Here is a 16,922-nt window from a genome sequence, read left to right on the forward strand (position 1 = left end):
AGGGCCTGGGAGTTGTCTCTGAGCTTTTTGCTCAAGGCGAGCGCTCTACCACTTGAGCCACAGCTCCACTTCTGCCTTTAAAAAAAAATGGTGAATTGAGGGCTGGGAAGGTGGCTCAGTGGTAGAGCGCTTGCCTTGCATACCTGAGGCCCTGGGTTTGATTCCTCAGCACCACATAAGAAAAAAGAAGAAAGCCGGAACTGACGCTGTGGCTCAAGTGATAGAGCGCTAGCCTTAAGCTAAAGAGCTGAGGGACAGCGCCCAGGCCCAGAGTTCAGGCCCCACGACTGGACCAAAAAAAAAAAAAAAAATAGTGAATTGGAAATAAGAGTCTCACGAACTTTGATGGCCAAGCTGACTTGGAATCATGATCTTCAGGTCTCAACCTCCTGAGTAGCTAGGATTATAGGCATGTGCCAGCAATGCCCAGCTGTGGAATTTTGTTTCTATAAATATTATCTTCTCATTTTCATCTTGAAAATTCCCCAGCTAAGGAATTCCTCAGTCGACAACATATGCAACCACAGCATCCCCCATATGCACCATCTGTGGGTGGTTTGTTTTTGCTGGTTTTGTTTGGTGTAGTTTGATTTGGTTTGTGTTGGAGATTGAACCAAGAGGTCATTCATGGTTTTTTATTCTGCTTGACCATTAGAATTACCCATGAAACTCCTAAAAACTATGAAGAACGATCTTCATCAGCATCTACAGGAATAAGGCCCAGGCATTTCATTTCTCCTAACCCTCGCAATAGCCCCCTACGGTAGGTACAATTATTCCAGAGGAGAAAACTGAGGCTCAGAGAGATTAAGAATTTGCCCACTGTATACCTAGTAGGAGCCAGACCACCAATAGCTCTCAAATGCATTACTGTGTTGTTAAATGTCCTGTAGAACAACATGCAATGTAGAACCACCACCAACCCCTACCCGGCTCCTCCTGATGCAGGCCAGTGGGTCAGACATCCACCATAGTGTGGATGTGTGCCATCCACACATAGCAGCAGCTGGGGAAAAGGCCTCTGCTCATTTCCACACCTCAGTCCTCAGGCTCAGGCAGACCAGTCACAGCCACTGTCCCTGTTATCCACTGTCTCCATACATCTCCACATGATCACCTAGATGACTTTTTCTCTTAAGGAAACCAGAGGATCTGAGCAGCACATACATTAGAGAGTGTAGCCAGGCCCAAAGTCAACATCTTTTGTATACACAGGACTCTGAACATTCTTATTTCCTGATTCTGCTACATGCTTAGATTTCTGTGAGATGACATATAGTGTAAGAAAAAGAAGGAATGCAGTGGCTGGAACTTAGCATAGAGGGAAGTAGCTTGCCTTCTTCCTCAGCTGTCCTTGGTTGCTTTACATTTCACTTATTTATTCCCCAGATGAAACACGGGAATCCAAAGATATCCAGTAAGTCTGAGGACACACACACACACACACACACACATACACACACACACACACACACACACACACACAATGTCCCTGTCTTTACTAGTCTTCTTTTTTTTTTGAAGAACTGTTTTCCGCGATATGCTCAGCCAATCTAAACTGTGCTAGGGAAGAGTGGGGCCGCCACCAGATACCTCCATTTCTGAAGGAGGCTGACTTGGCCCCAGCTGGGGGAGGAGGGGAGACAAGATGACAAAGCCTTCCACAATCTGGATTTTGTTGTCTGAGCTTCCTCAGCTCTGCCACGCCCCTTATCAAAGCAGGAAGCTCTCAAGTTATGTCACAGATCAATCAACCCTGGAAACAGCCAGTCATGAGTCATAGGGACTTAGGGATTTCTACTGAACAAAGAACTCCAGTTCTGGGCAACTTTTGTGCCTGAGCCTTTTTCTCTGCCCCAGTGGAAAACCAGGTCATTTTCAAGGTGTCCAGTTGAAAAATCAGTGCAAAGCAGGTATATAGTCCACCCCAGTCATCCACAGATGCTATTTTTCATACCAGCTGCATCCTAAACACGAGGGAAGATGGTGATTAGTAGTGGTGGTGGGCCTCTCAGTAGGAGCTTTCTTAAGAAGAAAAGACTCTGAATGAGCCAATGAAAGCTGTTGCCAGGGAACCAGATGCCACGAACAGGCCACTCCAGCAGCATAAGAATACAAGCCTGGAGTGCTGGACTGAGCATTAAGTGTATTTGGCAGCTGAGTCCTGCAATGCCTGTTAACCCTTTGCACACCTAACCACATCCAGACGATGAGTCAAGGAGGAGGATCGTAAAATCCAAGAAGCCAAGGCACCCTGGCTGTCAGCCCCTCCCCCAGGAACGGCCATTTCAAAGATGTGCTCCCTACTTAACTGCCAGCTCCGTTGGCCCCCTGCTTTCCAGCTGGTTGGCATAGGAGGTGCGTGTGAGGAGGAGCCAGCGAGGAGGGAGCATGCGGCTCTGCGGAGGGCACCGCTCATGTCTGGTCATGCTTGTTAAACACTGACTGCTCCTCTTAACACAATGAGGCCCACTGGTTTTGTTGTTGTTGCTGCTTGTTGTTATTGTTGTTTTGTGTCAGTACTGAGGTTGAACACTGAGCCAAGACGCTCTCCTTTAGCTTTTTATACTACCACTGAGCCACACCTCTACTTCTGGATTTTGGCTATTAATTGGAGATAAGAGTCTCGTAGACTTTTCTGCCCTGGCTGGCTTCTAATGGCAATCCTCAGATCTCAGCCTCCTGAGTAGCTAAGATTACAGGTTGAGCCACTGGCGACTAGCAAGGTGCAGTTTGATCTGGCCCATTAGTCTTAGGAGGACAGAGTTGGTTGCTTCAGGTGGGTGAGTTCTGTGAGATGGAGAGGTACAGTGCTTCCCTTCTCCCTGTACAGATGCTTAGAGAGGAGAGCCTCTAAGGCCAGCCAGAGATTGAAAGCCTGTTTTAAGATTGTTGCCTGGAGGTATTATGGACACAGGCTGAGTCTCTGGGAAAATGAGAGCACAGCAAAGCCACTGTGAACAAGCCTACTGGCCAACCACCCAGGGGATGCATGCCTCCATCTTTTCCCACTTCTTCCTCTCCCCTTTCCATCAATCCCTTCTCAGACATCACCCTGGGGCCCATTCCCACCCAGCCTGGCTGGCCAGTCTGCACAGGGACTCGTAAATCAACTCTGTTCTCAGCAGGATCTGAGTGCCTGGCCTTCCACAGGAAATCATAGTAATTGAAATGCTAGGCAACAAGGTTCCCTGTGGGATAGCGACTCCTTGGTTCATAAGGTGAACTCTAGCAATGTGGGGACTCTAAGGGGAGCCATTCTCCAAGTACCCCAGCTGCCCAGTGCCAGTCTACCTCAGACTGTCAGCTCCAACTCTCCTAGGATCAAGAGTGGGGATTCAATTTGAACATCAAAATCTTACTAATGTAGGCCAAGTCCAGTGGCTCATGTCTGTAATCCTGGCTACGTGGAAGGCAGATACCAACAGGACTGTGGTTCGATGCTAACTCAAGTGAAAGCTATGGAGACCCCTTCCCCATCCTCACCAATAATTGGGTATGTTGGTGTATGCCTGTGACATCAGCAAAGAGGGGGGTGTAAATAGGAAGATAAGGTTCCAAGCCCACTCAGACAAAAACACAAGACTATAAAAAATAATAACTAAAGCCAAAGATGTAGGGATATGATTCAAATAATGAAGTACCTGCCCAGGAATTCAAACCCTAGCACCAATGCCCCCACCAAAAAATTTGTGAACAAATAATGGAAGAGAACTTGTATTTAGCTCTGGGAAGGTGGCTCAGTGGTAGAGTGCTTGCCTTGCATGCATGGGGCCCTCAGCACCATGTAAGCAGGAAAAGCCAGAAGTGGCGCTGTGGCTCAAGTGGTAGAACACTAACCTTGAGCTGAAGAGCTGAGGGACAGTGCCCAGGCCTAGAGTTCAGGCCCCAGGACCAACAACAAAAGAAAGAGAGAGAGAGAGAGAAACATATAAACTTGGGTATGTGATTGACCTATTACTGAAAAGATGCATGTTTTGTATATCAAATTAATAATTATCTACAATGACTGTCACGTGGTTCATAATTTTCATTACATGATTGGAATCTATCTTCATCATGAAATTTAAATAGTGAGCTGGTTTATTTAGACCTTGGAAATGAAGAATAAATAAGGAATCTCTTTGTTTAAAAAACAACAACAAATAATAAATAAATAGTGAGCTGGAAGTCAGAGGACCAAGCAGTGTCTGGAGTGCAGTCCAGTCATCTACCGTGTGTGTGTAGGACAGTTCTTACTGCAAGGAATCGAGTTTCAAATCATCAGATTGCACAGCCACACCTTGCTTCTGTATGCCGATAATGGGAGGACAATCGTGCTTCTTCTGAATCATGGGATGCAGCTGCTTCTCAATTGTTTTGTCTGTTGAGCACATACGTGTGTCAGGTACCACACTGTGTCTAATGTAAGTCATTTCACTTGTTAATTAATCAACATCACTGTACCAACAGATAATGGAAATCAAAAGAAAAACTTAATGGTGATTAAACCAATTACAGAAAAAATATCCTCTTCCCACTGGAACATCCAACAGTTAATTTTTCTTCTTCTTCTCTTTTTTTATATTGGTGTTGGGGCTTGAACTCAGGGCCTGGGCCTTGTCCCTTAGATTTGTGTGTGTGTGTGTGTGTGTGTGTGTGACAGATAGTACTTGAACTCAGGGCCTGGGTGTTGTCACTTAGCTTTTTCACTCAAGGTTAGCATTCTACCACTTAAGTCACAGCTCCACTTCCAGCTTTTTGCTGGTTAATTGGAGATCAGAGTCACATGGACTTTCCTGCCTGAGCTAGCTTCAGACTGTAATCCTCAGATCTCAGTCTCCTAAGTAGCTGGGATTACAGGTGTGAGCCATCCAATGGTTCCAAATGATAGGAATCCACATGATATTAGTGGATGACATTCATTCTAGGACTCTTTCCTTAGAATCAAACTCATACCTGCTCTTGTCATTCCCCTCCAAGTGGCTCCTATGTAAGGGTGTCACTTTTGCCCCTCCCCCATAACTGAACTGCTGCCTTAATGATTAATTTTCCCCAGGTCATGAAAGAACCAAGAATGTGTGATTTTTATTTTGTCTACAAACTTACTATCTCTCCACCATAAATTTAAAAGCTTGCAATTACTGTGAGTGCTCCACTAATAAAATAAAGCCTGGAGCAAAGGCAGAGCCAAATATTTTAGACTTCCAAAGCAAACCCTTCAAAAGACCTCAAATAAATGGCTCTCCAGTGTCCCCGTCCCAAACTATCCAGGCCATGAGGCCATGATTTATACCTAAACCAAGAAAGGAAGCAGGGAGCCAAGGTTGATGCTTTTTCCCTTGCTGTGATTCTAGAGTATTCTTTATTGCCTTTTGCGTTTTCTTATTTCACATCTGGCCTGGGCCACAGGATAAATTAACTGTAGCCTCTAAACAAGCCACATACTCATCTGCAGCAAGTCTGTGCTTCTCCCAGCAAGTTGAAAAGCGTGTATATCCTACACTGATTTTGTTGCTGCCCTTCCAGCCTTTGTTTATCAACTCCTAGATGTGTTGGTCTGTGTAACCTAGTGGTCTAAGCTTTGTCCCATGGATAAGCAAACTACTAGCTACTAAAACAGGCTTGACCTCATTCCCTTCTTTCATGTATCTTCCATACTAGCTCAAAGATAATTACACATCTCTTGCATTTTAAAAGGCAAGCAACCAATAGTTATGCAGCAGTTACTATAAGCCAGAAGTGCTATGGAGAGTGCTAAGGATGGTAAGATAAAGTCTGTACCATTCAAAGACTTTTAGTCTAGCTGGGGGAATAAAACACAGCAAGAGCTAAGAGCTACATGATGCCTCAGAGAGACAAAAGGCAAGTGTTTTTTCTTAAATATGGACGTTAGATCTAAACTAACATACCTGACAATACATACAGGGTTATATGCACATATGCACAAACAAATTGACTAAGGGATGGTATACTCAGGGGGGGGGAGTCCAATGGTGTAACTAACAACCAACAAACCATTAAACAAAATGAATACCTGGACACTGAAACATGTTTCGTTGGAGAAAAGGGCAAGGAAAGGGGGCACACATAAATGGAAGGAGGAAGTGTGAGCAAATTTTCATATTATGTAAAAATTGATCTACATAACTTGAAGGTAGGGATGGACTGGAGAAAGATGGAGGAGAACAATTGAAGGGATGATGTTGGTCAAGATGCATTGCACTCATAATCTGACTTGAGGAATTAAACCCCTTTGTACAGCTCTTTAAACAATAAAAAGAGCTTCAGGATGCACCAAAGCTTGTCATATATGAAGTCCATATTTTTTAAGCTCTTTTTTTTTCTTTTGTCAGTCCTGGGCTTGAATGCAGGGCATGGGCACTGTCCCTGAGCTTCTTTTGTTCAATGCTAGCACTCTACCACTTGAGCCACGGTGCTACTTGGGGCTTTTTCTGCTTATGTGGTACTGAGGAATTGACCCAGGGCTTCATGAGTGCTAGGCAAGGACTCTACCACTAAGCCACATTCCCAGCCTAAAACTAATTTTAACTCTCTCCTACAGCTTGCCTTTGTTGTTTCTAAGCCTTCATTCTGACTCTACCCGCCTCATTCCACCTGCCCTCTGGTGCAAGAGATTAGGACACTGAGAACTATATATCCTGCACAACTTTGCAACCATGGTGGGGAGTCCTGGCAGGCAGACCAGAGACCTCGTGCGTGTCCAGCCCCCCCCCCCCTTTGTGGCCGTAAGATTACCATGATGGCCTTGTTCCTGACAGCTGCAGACTAGCAGGCTCGAATTACAACTAGCTAGAATCACAACAGTGAATTTTACAAGTAGTTGCTGCTATTCTATGCAGGATGGAATTTAGACTAAATTTTAGATGAGGCCCCATGTGTGTTATGTGGCTTTTTTTGTGGGGGGGTGTCTGGTAGTGGGGCCTGAACTCTGGGCCTGGGTGCTGTCCCTCAGCTCTTCAGCTCAAGGCTAGCACTCTACCACTTGAGCCACAGCACCACTTCCGGCTTTTTTTTTCTTTTTGCTTATGTGGTGCTGAGGAATCGAACCCAGGGCCTCAGGCATGCAAGGCAAGTGCTCTACCACTGAGCCACCTTCCCAGCCCTGATATGTGGCTTTGTATAAATCTCTGTGCATTGATCTTAGCTCTTCTGAAAGTGAAGGCAACACCAACGGCTCTTAAATAGAATTACTAGAAAACACACCTCACTTTTTTGTGTGTGCTTATCCTGGGGCTAGAATTCAAGTCCTGTGCTCTTATTTGGTTCTTTCACTCAAAGCTGGCACTCTACTACTTAAGCCTCACCCCTATTTCAAGCTTTTTGCTGGTTAATTGGAGATAGGAGTGTCAGACTCCCTGCCCGGGCTGGCTTTGAATTGCGATCCTCAGATCTCAGCCTCCTGAGTAGCTAGGATTACAGGTGTGAGCCACGGGCACCTGGCTCATCACATTTCTTTAGAAAGAAGACTGCAAACCCTGACACTGTGTCTTAGATCCCTTCTCCAGAGTGTCACCCATTGGTCCCTATACACTCGGGAACAAAGAATACATTCCTGAATGCACTGGAGATAGGACCATGGAATAGCATCTATTTTCTTCGTTTCATGTGGTTTCTATTTATTTACAGAGTGCCATGGTTATTCACGATGCTTTACAAACCATAAAAACAAGGTCTCCGCCCTATAGAATTTACAGTGTAATTTAAACAGGCACGCTGCATGGACTGACAGGTTGGGCATGCAGGGGACGGTGCTGGTGCTGTATAACATGGGTGTGGAGGGTTTCTTCTTGAGTTATAAATACTTTCCAGTTACAAGGGCCTTTCATCTGGGATCCCTAAGCACTTTAGAATAGCAATAACCTCTATTGCTTTCTAAATGCACTTTCTATAAACTGTTGTGGGGACTGAGTAAATGCTTTTAAATGTCTATTAATTGATCTGTGGATCTGTTCATTGTCCATATTAAACAGCATGGATGTAAACACCATGTTTTAGAAGAGGCCTGCTTTGGGCTGTGGTCCTGCTGCTCATAGATTACAACCTCAAAGAGGTTTGGTGGCCTTGCTCCGGCCTTGAGAGGGCCACGTAGACACTTCAGGGGGTATTTTCCCCAATGAGATGCTCACTCAACCTACACTCAGTTCAACCCTGGAGAACTTGACAACATTTGTGGGCAAGTTAACATTTCAAAATCAGCAGAGCTCAGAGAAAAGAATTTCTCTGGAAGCAACTTGAAATCATCTCTTAGCTAACGACAGGGTTCTCATGTATGTCCCATTCTATTCCTCCACCATTTTCCCCTTGGGCCACTTTCCTCTCTTTTCCAGCACCGGCATTTCCTCAGTGGTATGATTTTTATTTCCCAGCAGCTGGCATGGACTCTCAATGTCTCACCCAATGGCCAGTGATGAGTCCTGATCTACTTAACAAGTTCATGCAAACCCAAGGGAAGGCTGGCCTGGGTTGTAAGTCCTGAAAGTTCATCCAGAGGTTCATGAGATAAGCATCCTCCTTCTATTCATCTTTTATGAGTTTCTCAGGTTGTCTTACTAAACACTCAGATGCAATCACATCATCTCTGTCTTGAAAAATTATGCAGAGAATAAAACCTAGGGTCCTTGTCTCTCTCTAACCTCACCTTGCCCACATGATTCCCAGCTTGGGCCATATCAGTAACCGCTCCTCGCCCACCCCCGGCCCGCCCTTGCCCCGAGACCTAAAATATGCTATCCTACCTCCTGCAATATTTTCCTTTTTTAAAATTCCTGCTTGCCATCTCCTCACATTTTCCCAGAAAACTATGGCTCTTTCCCATCTACCTGGAATGTCCACCATCTCTGTGGCCTTTTCTTTTCTTTCCTTTTCTGTTCTTTCTTTGTTCCTTTCTTTCTTTCTTTCTTTCTTCCTTCCTTCCTTCTTTCCTTTCTTTCTTTCTTTTTCTTTCTTTCTTTCTTTCTTTCTTTTTCTTTCTTTCTTTCTTTCTCTTTCTTTCTTTCTTTCTTTCTTTCTTTCTTTCTTTCTTTCTTTCTTTCTTTCTTTCTTTCTTTCTTTCTTTCTTTCTTTCCCAGTCCTGGAGCTTGAACTCAGGGCCTGGGCATTATCCCTGAGCTTCCTTTGCTCAAGGCTAGCACACTACCACATGAGCCACAGAGCCATTTCTGGCCTTTTCTGTTTGTGTGATACTGAGGAATCAAACCTAGGGTTTCATGCATTTTACTCAAGCACTTTACAACTAAGCCCCATCCCCAGCCCTCTGTGGCCTTTCAATACCCACCCTACCCACACCTCTACCCCTCTTCCCATCGTACCTACTTTTCTCCACTCAGCATTGTCTCTCAGATATGATCAGCAGAAAATTTTGCAAAGTCTTTCTTTCTTTCTTTCTTTCTTTCTTTCTTTCTTTCTCTCTCTCTCTTTCTTTCTTTCTTTCTTTCCTTCTTTCTTTCTTTCCTTCCTTCCTTCTTTCTTTCTTTCTTTCTTCGTTTTTAGTACCGGTCCTGGATGCTGTCCCTGAGCTTCTCTGCTCAAGGCTAGTGCCCTACCACTTGAACTGCGCTCCACTTCTGGCTTTTTGGTGCTTAGAGATAAGAATCTCATGAACTTTCTTGTCAGAGCTGGCTTCAAAATTCAATCCTCAGATCTCAGCCTCCTGAGTAGATAGGATTACATGTGTGAGCCACTGGCACCAAACTGAAGAATCCTTTTTTTGGGGGAGGAGGGGGTGTGCCAGTCCTGGGGCTTGGACTCAAAGCTTATGCAATGTCCCTAAACTTTTTTTTTTGGTCTTGGAGCTTGAACTCTGGCCTTGGGCGCTGTCCCTGTGCTCTTCAGTGCAAGGTAAGCGCCTTACCGCTTGAGCCACAGCACGACTTCCAGTTTCTATTGGTTTATTGGACATAAGAGTCTCACGGACTTTCATGCCCGGGCTGGCTTTGCACTGCAGATCTCAGCCTCCTGAGTAGCTAGGATTGCAGGCATGAGCCACCGATACCCAGCTTCCCTAAGCTTTTGTATACAAGACTATCACTTTACCACTTGGAACCACAACTCCACTTTCAGCTTTTTGGTGGTTAATTGGAGATGTCTTACAGATCTTTCTGCCTATGCTGGCTTCGAACCGTGAGCCTCAGATCTCAGCCTCCTGACTAGCTAGGATTACAGGCATGAGCCACCAGCACCCACTTGCAGAGTCCTTTCTGTACTTTGAAGGGATGATGAAAGGGAAGGGAGAAGCAACTGTAGCCTGAAACTCTGTAGAACTCTGGTTTGGTAGATTGCTGTCCCACTGCTGTGAGGAGGAACTTCACAACAATGCTGACTGGTTGGATTATGAAGTGCTAACTTTAGCATTGGGATTTGGGGCTATATATTTGGGAAAAAGTAAATTGTGATAAAAAATATATATGTAATGTAAAACTTACCATTTTGGTTCTTAAGTTTCCAGTTCTTTAGTGTTGTTGCAAGGGCATCTCCAAAACATTCCATCTTCCCAAAGGACACTCTGTACCCACTAAACACTGATTCTGCATCCCCCTTCTCCATGAATTTGACAACTCTAAAGTAGGACCATACAACAGTTATGTTTGTGGCTCCTCATTTCATTTACCCTAAGTTATTCAAGGCTGATAAGCCTTGAATATGGTAACATGTGTCTGAATATCCTTCCTACTTTACATCTGAGAAATATTTCATGTACATACCTCATTTTGTACACTCATTTGTCATTGGACATAAGATGCTTTGATATTTTTGATTCTGTGCATGCGCACTTGCACGTGTGTGTATATGCACTCACACATACAAAAAAAACACATATATAGGGGCTGGAAGGTGGCTCAGTGGTAGAGTGCTTGCCTCACATGCATGAGGCCCTGGGTTCGATTCCTCAGCATCACATAAGCAGAAAAACCTGGAAGTGGAGCTGTAGCTCAAGTGGTAGAGCACTAGCCTTGAGCTGAAGAGCTGAGGGACAGTGCCCAGGCCTAGAGTTCAGGCCCCATGACCAACCAACAAAAAAAAAAGCACCCCCCCACACAAAAAAACACATACATATACATATGCATGCTGGCCTAAGGCTTGAACTCAGTGTCTGGGTGCTGTCTCCGAGCTTTTCTGCTCAAAGCTAGCACCTACCACTTGAACTACACCTCAAGGGGCTTGAACTCTGGGCCTGGGCGCTGTCCCTCAGCTCTTCAGCTCAAGGCAAGCGCTCTACCACTTGAGCTACAGCGCCACTTGTGGTTTTCTGGTGGTTTATTGGAGATAGGAGTCTCACAGTCTCTCCTGCCCGGGCTGGCTTTGAACCGCGATCCTCAGATCTCAGCCTCCTGAGTAGCTAGGATTACAAGCGTGAGCCACCAGCGCCCGGCAACTTCTGTTTTTTTTTGTTGTTGTTGTTGTTGTTTGTTTTTGGTTTTATTGACAGTACTGGTGATGGTGGTAGCTGTGGTGGTGGTTTCGATGCCTAATTGGAGATAAGAGTCTCATGGAGTTTCCTGCCTATGTTGGCTTCAAACTATGATTGTTGGATCTCAGCTTCTCAAGTAGCTAGGATTACAGGCATGAACTACTGGTGCAGAGCTCACAGTTTGACTCTTGACAGCAGTGCGGCTCTGGACTGTTTACAAATAATTCTAAGACTTGAAACTTCTTTAGTCTATATACCCAGAAGTAAAATTACTGAGCCATATGTTAATGCTATGTTTAATTTTCTTAGAAACTGTCATATAATTTTCTACAAGGCTCTATCATTTTATATTCCCAGTGACCATATATAAGGGCTCCAATTTCCCCATACCAAAATATTTCACCAAATACTTGTTGCTTTCTTCCTCCTTCTCTTCTTTCTTCCTCTCCTATTCTACTTCCTCTTCTCCTTCTTCTCTTCCCCCTCTTCTTCTTCCTCCTCCTTTTTTTTTATTTTATAGCCTTCCTAGTAGGTGTGAAGTGTTAGCTTATTGCTAATTTGAGCAAATTCAGTTTTGAGCCTTTGCATTCACTGTCTTAATTCCCCATAATAAGCCCAGCCTCACTTCACAGCCTGATTTCTAGTTCTTACAAGGGAAAGTTGCCCCAGAGGGACACCGCAAACATATCGAGTCGTCTGTTGCACTTCTCAATACTGGCCAGCAGGGGACACTCCCTTAGGCTGAGACAGCAAAGCACTGCTCTCTCAGGCCAAAGCAGGGTCTAGATCACCAGCAAAGGAGTTTTATTGTTCCCTGGTCCTCTTCTCCCTTGTCTTGTGTTCATAAAGTCAGCATCAGAGAAAAGCAAACAACCAGGCCATAGCAGTATTTCTCAAAGGAGATGTTACTGGCATTCCAGTGGACAATCCATTATGTAAAACAAACACATTGCAGTTTTTAGCATCCTAGACCCTTGCTTGCTGAAGGCTAGCAGTTGTCTCCAGGCATTACAACAAAATGCACCCCCCACACACACACATTATCAAAGTCCTCCTGCCTCTTACCCCTCACTCTGGGAGGATGAGAGCTGCCCAATGGAGAACCATTTGAAAGAAACGAGTTTCCCAGTATTTCCCACTCCATCAGATGAAGCTGCCACTCCCACAATGCGTCTTCATATCCAGTTCAGGGGGTGCAGGATGCAGCCAAGGAAAACATCACAGGTGGCATTGGTGTGCTAGACAACCTCCTGAATCTGGTAACGGTCAGTTGACAGTGACAGACTCATGTCAGGAGAAAAACAAGTGAGTATACAGAAAAAGAAAAAAAAGGGGGGGAAGCCCACCATGGCCCCCATCTCCACCCCAAGTCTTGCAATCTAAGCCTGGCCCCTTCAATACCTGGTGCGTATTCCCCCACTTCCAACCCCAGCCAGTGAAGGAACACTGCCCCCAGCTGTCTCTCTCTTCCCTCAGCTGGGATGAGGGACTTCATTTCCTTGTGCTGCCATAGCAACCAGGAAACAACCTCTGCTCACAATGAGAAGGATGGTGCTGGGGCCCAGACCGGTAGATGCACACAGCTGCTAACAGAGCAACCAGGGGCTCGGCAGAAAGGAGAGAGAGGGGTGGTCGTCCGGAGAGTAGATAATCCAGGACTGGAGGTGTCTGAGCATGTAGTTTGTTTTTTCACTCCACAAAGATGCACACTGTCTACACTGTGTGGCTAGTTGTTCATTGTTAGTAAGAAGCTGCTGTAAGAAAGGAGGGAAAAATCTATTTCATAAAAGGCCCAGTGTTCGTGGTTTCCTTCAGCTTGCTGCTGAGCTGCAGAAATCTTGGGGTGTGACCCGTTTTTGAGCCTTCAAAACCAAGATGAACTGCCCTTGAGAGGCGGTAGGAGAGGGAAAACATGTTGAACCTCTCTCTCCTGAGCCGAGGCCATGGGAAGTTGGTCCAGAGCAAACAGAAGTTGGAAGTCTATTTTGAACCAGAGGTGAGTCTTACAGCTTAAAAAAAAAAGGGGGGGGTGGGTAGGGAGAAGCTCTGTCCTTTTACTTGGGAGTGAACTACTTGGGTGTGATTTGGGTGTGTTGGCAGTAAGGTAGGGTGATGGTGGGCATCACCGGCAGATCTTCCTACTTTTATGAAACTCAGGAAAGTGATGTTGTTTGCCTGACACCCCAGGATAACCATCGGGCTCTTCCTTTCCCTTGCACACTGGCTCTTAAGCTCCTTTACTTGATTCTGAAGGAGAATCCAAATTGTCTGGAATTCGGACTGGTTTAAGACCAGAATTCCCATCTGGTCTCTAGGCAAAGCAAAGGTGGTTTGAGGTTTAGAAAGCGTGCTCTGCGGCTGAAATGCTGGGTGTGCTCAGGCCATTTCAGTGGCTTCCTTGAACTTTCTGGAATTCAACCCACAGGATTCATATTTACTATAAGCCAAAGGGGGGGGGGAGATTTTAAAGAGGTGGCAAAATTTCCTTATTGCCCTGGAATCTTATTTCTTGAATCCTGCTAGGAATAAGAAATCCATTTAAGATACTTTGCAAATTTGAGTCAAACAGAGATTTCCATTGTCAGGGCAGTTTGTCCTGATGTTTGACCTTTAACCATGTTAAAAGACATATAAAATTTCAAAGGACCACTATGGCCAATGGCATTTACTTACTGAGATATATTACCACTTTATAGGCTCCTAAAGAACCAAATTAGGTAATGTTATACAGCATCTGGAATGTATAGGAATTCTCTCAGATGAAGAAGTAGTAGGTCTGGATGATTTTCTCCTAGTTAAACTCCCAATGAGTGCAGGTCTGATTTCAAAGTTATCTGTTGCCCTTGATAATTCTGACTACTTACTTGCATACCAGGAAACTTTAACTGGCTTGTAACCTGTACTCCACCCTACTTAAGCCTCCAGACATGAATAGTTCTCTTAAAAGGTGTATGGAATAAAACAGAATGATTGCCTAGGTTCTAATTAATCTTAAGATGTGAGGAGAAGAGTAATTATGTTCCATAATTCCATACAAACAATTCAGAGAAAAATCAGAACTGAAAACTAATGTTAAACACTTTGTACAGTATTCGCTCTAGAAGGTACAGATCAAGACAGCTTCTTCCCACTGCAGGACTACTTGAACTGGAAGTCCCCAGAAGACTACATCCTGGTCAGCAAACCTCAGGATGATGGCAATGCTGACCAGCACTGCTGGAGCCTCTTTCTTCCCAAGACATTCAGCACGAGGAAGGGGGCTCTGATCCTCTATTCAGAAGGCTTAGCTATTTCAGCATGGCCAACCCAAGAGAGAAGAGGGCCCTACCGCCCCAAAAGTCACAGGAAGAGGCTAAATCTTGAACTGCACACACTTCAAGACCTCAAAAAAGCCATCTTGGCATACGGACAAAAACAGGTAAGCCAAGCAGTTTGGAGAAGAGATTGTGTACCTGTAAGTCTAGTTCCAGCTTCTTGTTCCCTAAAGAAGGTATGAATTGCCAGGCTCATGCTTATAATCCTAGCTACTCAGGAGGCTGAGATCTGAGGATCATGGTTCAAAGCCATCCCAGGCAGGAAAGCCCATGAGACTTTTATCTCCAATTAACCACCAGAAAATCAGAAGTGGTATTGTGGCTCAAAGTGGTAGAGCGCTAGACCTGAGCAAAAAGAGCTCAGGGACAGCACCCAGATCCTGAGTTCAAGTCTCATGGTTGACAAGAAAAAAAGAAAAGAAAAAAGAGAATGTATGAACCACTCAGACCCTCATTTCTTCATTTCTAGGATGGAATTATACCATTAGGCAGACCTGCCACCACAATCACCATGAGACTTCTGTAGATAATACACAGAAAAGGACTCTGAACCCATAAAGAGCTCTGGTATCAGTATTTTGTCTTTTTAGTTCCTTTCAATTCTAGTAACACAAGTCCTTTTCAGCGTTCAGACAGCTCCAAGCTGGCAGACACTTCATCAGAATCTTGAATTCTGACCCCTAGCCACAAGCATCACCCTCCTACCCCTGATGTCCGTGGCTTTGTGGAAAGGAGACCATTTTAAATATTTACTTGAGCCCTTCAGCATCTTCAAGATAAGTTAATGACTTTTTCCACACTGCATTTAAAATTAAGAGAAAGTCCCTGTGCTCCTTCTCTGATTTATACCTTCTAACATTTTGTAAGACGCGCACATGGCCTCTGCTTTATAGACTACACACAGCAGCCCATTAGCTGAGGCCAGAGGACACAGTCTATTACGTGACACTTTATGGAATTCTAGGTTAGAGATAGTGAGTACTCCATAGTTTCTATAAGTTTCTCCTGATCAATAAAGCCTTAGCTTCTGAACCCTGACCCTTCTCACATTGGCCTTCTTTCCCATGTCTGGCCACATCTGCCACTTGTTCTTATTTCTGCCTCAACCATGGGCTAGTCAAGGCCCCACCAGTGACAGCCCCTTTTATGACTACACTTTCACACATGCCTCTACAGCTAACTAATTCTACAACTCAAATTCATCTCCTGCTAGGCAATGGTGGTTCCCTGTGATCCTAGCTATTCAGGAGGCTGAGGTTTGAAGATCGTCATTTAAAGCCACTTGGGGCAGGAAAGTTTCATGAGACTCTTATCTGGCTCAAAGTGGTAGAGCACTAGCCTTGAGCAAAAGAGCTCAGGGACAGCACCCAGGCCTGGAGTTCAAATCTCATTTCCAACAACAACAAAATCATCTCCTCACTAAAGGCATCTCCTTCTCTCCTAAGTAGATGTACCTCATGGATTCATCCTTTGTAAACATTCCCATTCTATTATGTATTGAGATTTAATCTCTTTGACCATCAGCCAACACTGATCTCTAGGGAAGGGGTTATGTTGAAATTGTTTCCTTAAATGTTTGTGGAATGAATAATTTGGTCATGCATGATGTTTTCAAGGTTTCTTAGACATTCTGTCATTATCATTATTGGACAATCCATCACCCACCTCCACCCTGGGTAAAACTTCCAAAAGAAAAACTTCTCAACCTTCTTCCCCTCTTTCAAAATAGAGAGGTTTATTGTCCTTGACCAAATGCCCAATTAGGGGTGGGAATGTGGCTTAGTGGTAGAGTGCTTTGCCTAGCATGCATGAAGAAGCCCTGGGTTCTATTCCTTATTACCACATAAGCAGAAAAAGCCAGATGTGGTGTTGTGGCTCAAGTGGAAGAGTGCTAACTTTGAGCAAAAGAAGCTCAGGGACAGTATCCAGGCCCTGAGTTCAAGCCCCAGGACTGGTTAAAAAAAAAAAGCCCAATTAGTCTGTCTTGAAATCAAAATCCTTGAGTGAAATGGATATCAAACATTTGCTGTTACTTTATGGCTACTGTTCTGTTTATTCCTTGCAATGGCCTTATGAGATGTGGTTTTTCATAGAACCTTCCTTTATTTGTTTTGTTTTGTTCAGACAGGACCTCACTCTGTAGCCCAGTCTGGTCTCAAACTTGTGATCTTACCGTCTCAGTGTCCTGAGTGCTAGGA

General features: G+C 44.6%; 1 protein-coding gene across 1 annotated transcript in view; it reads left to right on the forward strand.

The window, feature by feature from the left end:
• Positions 1 to 13,322: 13,322 nt before the first annotated feature.
• Positions 13,323 to 16,922, forward strand: part of Kiaa2012 (KIAA2012 ortholog) — a 111,579-nt gene continuing 107,979 nt past the window's right edge. The window contains exons 1-2 of the mRNA XM_013015155.1: positions 13,323 to 13,406; positions 14,547 to 14,828. Of these exons, the coding sequence (XP_012870609.1) occupies positions 13,323 to 13,406; positions 14,547 to 14,828 (366 nt within the window). The remainder of the gene's footprint in view (positions 13,407 to 14,546; positions 14,829 to 16,922) is intronic.

The sequence above is a fragment of the Dipodomys ordii genome, unplaced genomic scaffold, assembly GCF_000151885.1.
Source record: "Dipodomys ordii isolate 6190 unplaced genomic scaffold, Dord_2.0 Scaffold1, whole genome shotgun sequence".
In the NCBI taxonomy this organism is placed as follows: domain Eukaryota; kingdom Metazoa; phylum Chordata; class Mammalia; order Rodentia; family Heteromyidae; genus Dipodomys; species Dipodomys ordii.